Raw genomic sequence first — 9,750 nt, forward strand, 5'->3', positions numbered from 1 at the left:
TAACTCCATGTTCTCTTTATATGCTCCCCTGGATTGTAAGTCTTTATTTCCATCCCACACATCTTCTGTAGGACATCAGTGTGTTTCCCTCTCTCCAGCATCACAGTGATAATGAAAACCAGCCATTACACAATGAAATGTTGGTTTAACTCTCATTTCAGAGACATATCGTATCGACATATCCATATGCATGATGTGCCTTAAAAACGAACAAACAAAAAATAACTGCTCTAAATTAAAATACTTCTGTTTTTGATGTGCAGGTCCTTCTTGTCTCGAGAAGAGTGAATACTCCTGTTTACTCTTCTGCATCTTTGAGATACTGTACAGTATTTAAGAGCAACTTGATCAGAGCAATAAGCTTTGGGAGCATCTGAAAATATTCCTTACATACTACAAACCTCCCACAATATAACCGTATTTTGTATATTTGTGTTTTGCGTTTACACAATTTCATATTAGGATAAAACACCCTACATTGTTGTATAAAACAGACTGTTGAAGGAAAAGTCAGTCTCACCCAAGGGGATGTTCAGAAAGTTTAAAGGCAGAACCTCCAATACCTGCTGTAACATGCAAGTCAATCAAGAGAAAATTAATCAGCAACTATTATGAATCAGTTCATTGATTTGTTGGCTCCAGCTTCTCAAAAGTGAGGATTTAATGCTTTTCTTTGTCGAATTTGGCAGTAAATAGTAGAAATTTGAATGTGAATGTGTCCCATTTTTCACTATTTTCTGTCTATTCATAGACAAAATGATTAATTGAAAAAAAAAAACATACTACATTTTCATCAAAGCAAAAATGTCCAGATACTCCAGAAACATATGGCAATGATGCACTGTTGCAAATGGCTGCCAAATGTGTTGTTTAAAAACTGTCTATGTAATGTCAAAAACAGAGGACCCACATGTCACAAACAGTTGCATTGTTCTTTGAGTAATAAGTGCAAATGTAACTAATACTTTCATCATATAAGTTTCCCAGATATATAAAAAAGCTAATATGCTTTAAAAATTATTCTAACATGTCTTTAAAGCATATATCTTGATCCTTTTTTGTTGTGTTCATAACTGCATTCTGACCATCTTATGAATAGACAGCAGGTCCAGTCCAACCCATCTGTGCTGCAACATCGACTGACACACAGTGCTGGTCAGTGATGAAGGAAGTGTGCATGAAAAGGTAGTGAACTAGTCCCAAAGCTGGTCCAGGTCAGTGCAGAAAGTGTCCAGTAGAGGGCGTCACAACCCTGTATCAGTATCCGGATGGTTCTTTCTTCAAACCAGCATGCACTGCATCCAGAGGGTATGTTGTTGGTTGTAGTGCGCCTGTTTCAGAGTCTTCATCCAAAAGCAAGAATGAGTCAGACATTTTCTTGATGTGACTTGGTCAAATTGTGCCAAAGCTTCATTCATAATTTACAACAGCTATAGAGAAGTCCTCATGAGCAATTTTATCTACAAGAAGTTAGAAATTTGTATCTTAAACAAATATGTAAAACATAAAGTTGATTACTCTTCATGATATTTCAGAACATCATCCGCCTGCATCTGTATTTTCTTTTTTTACAAATGTTAACAACATTCACATACATTGTTCTCATTTCAGAGTTATTCTATAGTTAACTAATATTTTTTAATAAATAATATTATTAATACTACTTTGAATCTGGATTGATGATGTAAGAAATTCAGACAAGAGTATATTTAACCATATTACCGTTTCGTAAAAAGGTACATTGTCCATGTATTTGCATGAATCATTTATCTATAAAACTATGTGCATCCTCAGTCTTTGTTATCTGTGTTTTGCATTGTACATTTCCAAGTGCATACAAATTTCCCGCAGCACTGCAGTATCTTCGTATTATACTGCAGCCCCTCGCTCTCTCCCTTCCTCACTCTCCCTCTCCTGCATCTCCCCTGTCACTCACCTAACATCTAAAGTCTTTCTAGGAAACACTCTTTTCCCCTCTTTCCAGCATGAAAAAACCTGAATTTCTATTTTTTTTCCCTTTTCTCCTGTTTCTATTCCTTGCTGTCATCGCAGTTCCTGTAAAATGTTTCTTTCAGGCTCCTTTGTCCTTTGTTCATATTGTTCCAAAGCTACATTTCTTATATTTGGTCACCCCGCCCCCCCCACTACATGTCATATGATCTGTGCTCCACATCAGCCTTTGATCCAAGCTCAGCATTTGATCTCATCCACATCTAAATGTTCAGCATACATGATGATGAGGAGTCACTGTCTCTCCTTCCCTCCCCAGTGCTCCCTCTTTCTAACAGGGGGAGGCACTCATGTGCATGTGTGTATGATAGTGAGGGGGGTGCACAGGCGATGGAGGCATGGCCATGGGAAGGGCCTGGCCTTGGGGATGTGAGGAGTGCGACCTGGGCAGGGTGTGTGTGGAGGGGTATCCAGCAGACTGTGGGGGCATTTGGTAGCTCCCTGCAGAAGAAGACCCTGAGGGCGGGCTGCCCTGGATGCCTGTCTGAAGGTTGCCTTTGGGCGGCGCCGGGGGCGTCTGATTGAGCTGGATGGAGATGTCGCTGGAGGCCTCAGAGGTGCTGCGGCCTCGTTTTGGTGGGGGCCAGGAGGACTCTGGGTGGAGGTACTGGCCGCTGTAGTCGCTGCTCTCCGACAGGCGGGGGCGGTAGAGTGCAGGGTGGGGGCGGTACATCTCTTCCTCGGCGTAGCGCTTCATAAAAAGATAGACTGACATCACCCCGGCCCCCTGAGACAGTGAGTGAGAAGAGGAGAGGAAGATGGGGAGATAAGATGCCACAGGGAGAGAGGGGTTAGGTTACATAAATGAATCGAGCTATGAGACAAAATAAAACTTCAAAAAAATAGTAACAAGCGGTGGCCGGGGAAATCAGATTAAAAGTGACTGATAGGAAGAAGTGCAAAAAGGATGTACAAGGCAGAAAGGTGCAAGGACTCTGTATATGTGCTTTTGATCGCTAAGGATTGAGAAAGATGATGGTATACTGTGTGCTTTACATTCTTGTAAACTCATACAACGTAGATTAAAATGGTATGAAAATCAAAAGGAGGATATGAGAATGTGGAGAAAAGAGAAGATGGTGAGAAAAGAGTGGCAAGAGGAGGGGAGGAGGTTTAGTTCACACTGAACTGTCCACTGCACCACATTAAGAGCAGTGCTGCTGCTGATGATGGGAAAGAGGCAGAAGGAGAAGGGGGAGGGGAGAAGGAGGGAGGAGAGGTGGGGAGATGAGCAGAGGAGTCACATGAAACTGCACCATGCATGGATGCACACATGAACTCACACACGCAAGCCCTGCAGTCCTGCACATAACCATTGATACCTCACATTGTCTCCAGAATACTTATTGTCTTAACTGCTTGCCAATTCAGGAAATATCACTCGTACCATATAAATTAAAATACATTCTCTGCGTGTAGCGTATGTATGCAAATAGTTTTCTTACCCATATTTTTTACCACTCAGTTACACACAGAGCCCAGACTGACCTCTTTGAGCAAGAAGGAAGAGGCAGCGAAGGCGAAAGACCAGCCGTAATGGTAGTTGAAGAACTGCTCGGGCTCCCTGGGCCGGTTCATCACCTCATCATTAATACTGGAGATGTAGAGCACCAGGCCCACCACCAGACTGAGGCCTACACACAGCACATTAACAATGACAGAGTAAGAGAGAGAAAGAGAGTCAGATGCAGGGACAAGGGAGAGCAAGGAGGTCATTATATAACTATCCAGACATCTGCACCAATATGGCGAGACTTTAGAAGCAAGATCAAGAGAGAGAGAGATGGGATGTAAAGTGACCACGCCAACCAATTAGCTTCCAAAATGCTAACATTAATAAAGAGATGGAGGAGAGATCGAAGAATGAGAGAGAGAGTCTGTGTGAAACATAATGAGAGACAGGAAGGTTCATTAAAAATGATTGAAGGACAACTAAAGATGAATGACTTCAGGAAATGAAAGATCTTTGCTTCATTTTTACCTCATAGAAGCGAAACAAAACATAGCTCATTCATGCGAAAAAAAAAAGTGTGGCAGTAGTGTAATTTCCTGGTAGCATTGTAGTAGCAAAAATAAGTTTTTTGCTGAGAGAACTGGATGATCCTCTGATTCAAATATTTGGCTTATCCTTTTTCTCATGTTGGACTTTTTTTTTTTAAGTCTCTCAGCTTCCTTCATCCCCTATTTGCATTTATTTAAACTAAGCTAAACCATTTTCATTCTTTTATTCATCCCAAGATCCAACAATTAGCTGATAATCGATGCCAAAAATGCCAAACTTTCCAGAGTTCCAGCTTCTTCATTTTGAGGATTTGCTGCTATTCTTTGTCATATGTGAAAGTAAATTGAATAACTTTGAGTTTAGGACAGTAGATTGGACTAAACAAGTAATCACCTGGAATATACAAAAGTGTGATGGGCTTTACTCACTATTTTCTGATATTTTAGACTAGACTACACTAGAATAATTGTTAGTTAATATTGTCTGGATTTATACATTTAAAGCTTTTGTCTCCCCCTTCTGGCAGCGAGAGTAAAGGGGGCCCTTGGCTGTGATTGCCTGACACAGGCATGCAGTACTCTCTCATGTGCACCCTGAATGACAAGCACATAGAGAGGGCGGTCCACCGGCCCAAAATCTGATTTTTGATGGCCCACCAGCCCAGTATGCCTGATGGCCAGTACACCAATAGACATAACCTACTGTTGCAGCTGTAAAACAGTGGGTAACTTGTTTTGAGTGTCACACAACCCCTGTGAAATGACTCGTTTCACTATCAGAATTTGATCCATTCGGACCTATAATATTTGGAAAGTCTAGAAGAGCTGCACGATTAACGGCCAAACAGCCAGTGCAAGAATGTCGCGTCCGACATGATATTTAAAAACTCCATATACTGTGGAATACAGAGAGATTTTTCTGGTGGTGATAGGCTTAATCAGCATTGTGTGAACTCATTTGACAAGGGCTTGAATGTAACGGACATTCATTTATATGTAAAAGTTCCGCACTGCAGGTTCAAATTTTGTTCTTCTCGGCCTGACACACTTTTTAAAATGCAGCATACTGTGAAAACATTGGTGTGTTCAAGTCAGCACTCAGTATAATCATTGTATGGTAAACCAGACTTGGCTTTCAAAACTGAAAGACCCAGAAAACATCACATACAACATTAAATACCCCCACTTCAAGGAACATTCACATGCTCTCTCTTTCCTGCCTTAGAAAATGTTAAATGCATGAGGTACAACATATGGCCAACATCGAAGAATCAATATTCGAAGAAAGCTGCATGCTGTAAGCAGCGAATAGGAATATTTTTAGCTTTCACTGCAATATTCAAATGCACCAGAGCTGTCAAGCTGTTCTGCCCTTTACATAAACGGCTGGTTTAAGAGGTTGTGTTGTCGATTTAAAATTGAAAAGCATGGAAAATGCAGAAACCATGCTGCTGTCAATCCTGCAATGACAGAACATCTTTGTCTAAATAAGTAACATCAGAAAAGAGGGAAACACACAGGCATGCATATATGAAGCAAGTAAAAGAAGAGAAAGTGTGTTGTATATGCGTGTGTGAGACAAAAGAAGGAAAAAATTGAGATAAATTTAGTGTCTGCAAGCAAGCATAAGCAATATTCTTATGGTGTTTGTGTGTAAATGAGAAACAAAAGTCACAGAAAGAGGAAAATAGAACAACATCAACCTCTAACCAAGCTTGAACAGCTGTGGCTACATGCTGTGTTTTTCCTCCCCTCTCTGAATTCTGTAATATTAACCAGAACATGGTGTCACTGCACCCCGCCTGCCGACCCAAACTACAATATTTACAAGACCACCTTGACAGTGATGCAAGCAGAATAGGTTTATATACCACTCTATAGTCCACACACACACCGCAGACCCAGTGACTCAGAATACTGAAAGAATAAACTCTGAATGAAGGAGCAAGTAGGAAACAAGAGGGAAGAGAGGGACTGAGAGGGGGTTAGAAACGGAAACAGCAAAGAAAACTGAGAGGCTGGATGAACAAGAGAAGGGAGGAGGGGGAGGGGAGGGGGGTGAGCAAGGAAGGCAGGAGGAAGAGAGAGGCTTAGTGCAGCAGAATATCTAACCACTGAGAAGCAATTTGATACACTTGCCCCTTATTATCACCCTATTATCAAAATACCTCATAAAGTAAAGCACTGTGACACTTCCAGCACAGGCTATAAACATTACATAACCCCCCCTTACATAACAACTAATATTCTGCTGCACCCTCTATCAGCAAGTCCCTGCCACAGCAAGCCTGAACTGTTGTAGCAGACTGTTGTTTGATGCTCCTCTGAGCACTGCAGTACTGCTTCCTTCTCAAACATGTCAAGCGAAACAGCCTCCAGAGAACATGGGCTCCAATTTGGCACCTTTACTTCATTCACAGAGTACAAGAAATGGAAACATTACAGCCACCTGCTGTTCAAGGAGGTTAACTACACTAATGCAGATAATTCAGATGAAAAACCTGCTTATGATACTGTGGGAGGGCTGGGTGATATGGACAAAATCAAATATCATAATATTTTTGACCAAATACCTTGATATCAGTATTGCAACAACACGACTATTGGTTCCTTTACAAAATACTGACACAATGAGATTTTTGATAAATAAACATCAGTAATGTGGATATAATGACTAAGTGGGTAAAGACAAATAATAGAACAACTAGAACAGTCTTGTAAGTTCAGAAAATTACATCACCTTGCTCAATAGCAACCTTTAAAACCAGGAAAAGACAACACTTATGCCATATATTACGTTATCCAAAATCTAAGACAATATCTAGTCTCATATCATGATATTGACATAATATAGATGTATTGCTGAGCCCTAGGAGTATTGCATGTACTGTCACAGTCACAAGTTTATGTTTTTGTCATACTATCTTAGAAATGTGAGGAAAGCCTAACGGTGAAGTCGATAAAGTAATGCAAAGTCAAAATGACAGAGGAGCTCAAACCCTGCGGGAGTCTTGAAAACTAATCCAGTCACCTTTTCTGATGACAGCCTACACACCTGCCTGCATCATACACTAAAAATAGAGCAGTGATGGAGTGTCTCCATATGTGACACAGGACACACCAGGCTGCGGTAATCAATCACAGAGTGAAGGAATAGTGACAGCGGGACATGAGTAATGCTGCCCAACCTGAGAGGATGAAGAAGATCCCGGAGACAAAGGCCAGGATGGTGCGCTGAGGCCGGATGTGTCCGATGTTACTGATGACGAAGGCCGTGAAGACAAAGAGCAGTGACACCATCGGGAAGGGCGTGGCTGTACGCACCATCTCTACAGGAAGAGAGGTCACAGTGTTAAACAAAGTTGAAGGGATGTGTTCTTAAACTGCTGGGAGAGGTGAAGATTAATGTTTCTGGGTGTTAAAACTATTAAATGTATAATATTAAGTATGCTAGGTTTGGTGGTGGCTGGCTGTTAATTCTGTCAGTATAACAGAGAGATGGGAAACAGCTTTTTGTAAGGACCAATCTTAACAGGATTTATTTATGGTGAAGTGTCTTTGTAACTCTGGGAAACAGAGTCGTGATATAAAAAGTTACCAAGATGGTACAACAAAACATTGAAAATAGTTGAATACCTGCTAGATTAAAGAGTAACATGAGTGAATTTCAGCTTTTAATCCATTTTTAATCAGCATGCTCTGTTCCTACAATGTAGCTGCAAATATTCAGTACTGCGAGTGGAAAATATAACCTGCAACCTTTCATTGTGTTATTTACCATTTGAAAAAGCAATGATCAAATGATTGTTCTAAATATTTTAACAATGATTTCTCCTTTTTTTTAATATTAAAAAAAATGATGACTGTGAAATTTTAGGTAGCAAATTTTTTTTCAAAATTGACTTATAGCATTTTGGAATGAAATCTTTTATACAGACATAAACCTCCTTTAGAAAAGGAATTTCTGGATTAAAAAACAAAAATAACAACAAAAAAACCCCACTTTTTAAATGTTGATTTTCTATTTTAATCTAAAATATATTAAACCAGGCAAATAACTTAATAAATAAATGTTTTTAAGAATGAACCAGCTTTTCCGAATCACTTTAACGTAGTTCATCTGATAACTGTTGGAGAACAAGTGATATTATGCAGGGCTTCAACTAACAGTTATCTTCTTATTTTGATTAATCTGTTGATTATTTTCTCAATTAATTAATCTATAAAACATCAGAAAACTATGTCCATTAACAAATATCCATCACAGTTCCCAGCATCCAAAGTGATGTCTTCAAATGTCTTGTTTTATAGACCAACAGTCCAAAAGAGTCCAAAAGCCAAAGATATTCAGTTTATAGTGATATAAAACCAAGAATTTCATTTGAGAATTTTGCTACTCTTTCCTTAAAAACTGGCTTAAACTAATTATCAATCATCCAAATAGTTGCAGATTAATTTTCTGTTGATTAATTAATCGACTAATCTTTGGAGCTCTAATATTGTGTTCAAATTTCAGTACCCACAATCAATCAGCAGGGGGACTCTGCATTACTCATAACTGCAGACTCTCCCCAGATGATGTGTAATGTCACTGGGTTGTTACATGTTTTACTCACTGAGGATGTTTGCAGTGTTTTCAGTGGTTATCTCTATATCCGGTTCGGTGAAGTACTCCGACGCAACACATCTCCCGTTTTCTGATCCTGAGAGGAAATGCACGAAATGGAAAAATGTTGGGAGTTTGCTTTTAGGATCAAAGTCAGTGACGCATGTAGAAACAAAAAAATCCTAAACCAAAAAAAAAAAAGCGTGTGGGCCTATGCGGTCCTGCTCACAGGTAATGTTCATGTTTTGTGACAGCTATGATTCTGGAGGCTACAAGCTTGCTATCTCTCTTTGCTCCCCTTCCTGATCTCTCACTCTGCTGGTCTGTTCTCTCTCTTTCTGTGTGTTTGTCATTGTGATATTGTGTACATATGCACAGACACGTATCAACACTGTTTGGATGTGTGTGTGTCTCCATATATGAGCATGTGTGCATCTCCTGCAGTCGTCCTTTAACTTATAAATGTGAGTATTGTGTGTAGTTGTCGTACAGTTGAGTATCGTCCTACCAGCCACGAAGCAAACTCTCCAGAGGCCAGAATGCAGGGCCATCTTCACCTCCATGCTCTGGTTCTGCTGGAGGATGATGCCCTCCACTACAATCAGCCAGTAGTCTGTGGACACGGCCACCCCCACCAGCAGCAGCCCACAGGCTCCAAACACTGTGGACAGGATGGTCAACGCACGGCTGCTGCACGAACTCATCTGGAGGGTAGAGCAAGGGGGTGGGGGGTGTTAGAGCAGAAGAGGCATTGCACGTCAAAACTGCAGAGACAAAAATGTAGGTAAATATGGAAGGGTCACAGAGGGGAGGTCATTAGGGATGGGGAAACACTGAGACAGACATACAAAGCCACACACATGCAAACAGCTGCTGGCTAGCTTCCTGTCTCGCCTTGTTATCGCTCAAGATGAGTTAGTGACACATCCGCTCGCAACCAATCCTGTTAAAGGTCAGCGCAACAGATGATGACTTCACGGTAAACCAGTGAAGTTGGGCAAGGACTTAAAAAACTGAGGGATAGATAATAACACACTCAGATCAGGACGAGGGGGGAGAAGTCCTGTGTGACTCACACATGGTCTTTCTGTGCCTTAGTTCTGGCTGACTGGGAAGGACTTCACTGCAAATCC

At 40.7% G+C, this 9,750-nt stretch overlaps 1 protein-coding gene across 1 annotated transcript; it reads right to left on the reverse strand.

The window, feature by feature from the left end:
* Positions 1–1,667: 1,667 nt before the first annotated feature.
* On the reverse strand, positions 1,668–9,321 carry LOC137191304 (voltage-dependent calcium channel gamma-7 subunit-like). The gene is made up of 5 exons (XM_067601294.1): positions 9,126–9,321; positions 8,628–8,714; positions 7,200–7,340; positions 3,499–3,644; positions 1,668–2,737 (listed from the first exon to the last, which is right to left on the reverse strand). The coding sequence occupies exons 1-5, from the start codon at positions 9,319–9,321 to the stop codon at positions 2,282–2,284; spliced, it is 1,026 nt and encodes a 341-aa protein (XP_067457395.1). The 3' UTR covers positions 1,668–2,281.
* Between the last annotated feature and the right edge of the window lie 429 nt (positions 9,322–9,750).

Source organism: Thunnus thynnus, chromosome 10 (genome assembly GCF_963924715.1).
Source record: "Thunnus thynnus chromosome 10, fThuThy2.1, whole genome shotgun sequence".
In the NCBI taxonomy this organism is placed as follows: Eukaryota; Metazoa; Chordata; class Actinopteri; order Scombriformes; family Scombridae; genus Thunnus; species Thunnus thynnus.

Bases quoted from the DNA above. Each gene is read 5' to 3' on its own strand.
- LOC137191304 (XM_067601294.1), bottom strand. From the start codon at position 9,321: ATGAGTTCGTGCAGCAGCCGTGCGTTGACCATCCTGTCCACAGTGTTT. The intron at 7,341-8,627 runs GTGAGTAAAACA...CTCTTCCTGTAG, and splicing joins AAACACTGCAAACATCCTCA to AGATGGTGCGTACAGCCACG. The intron at 3,645-7,199 runs GTTGGGCAGCAT...TGCTGTGTGTAG, and splicing joins GATCTTCTTCATCCTCTCAG to GCCTCAGTCTGGTGGTGGGC.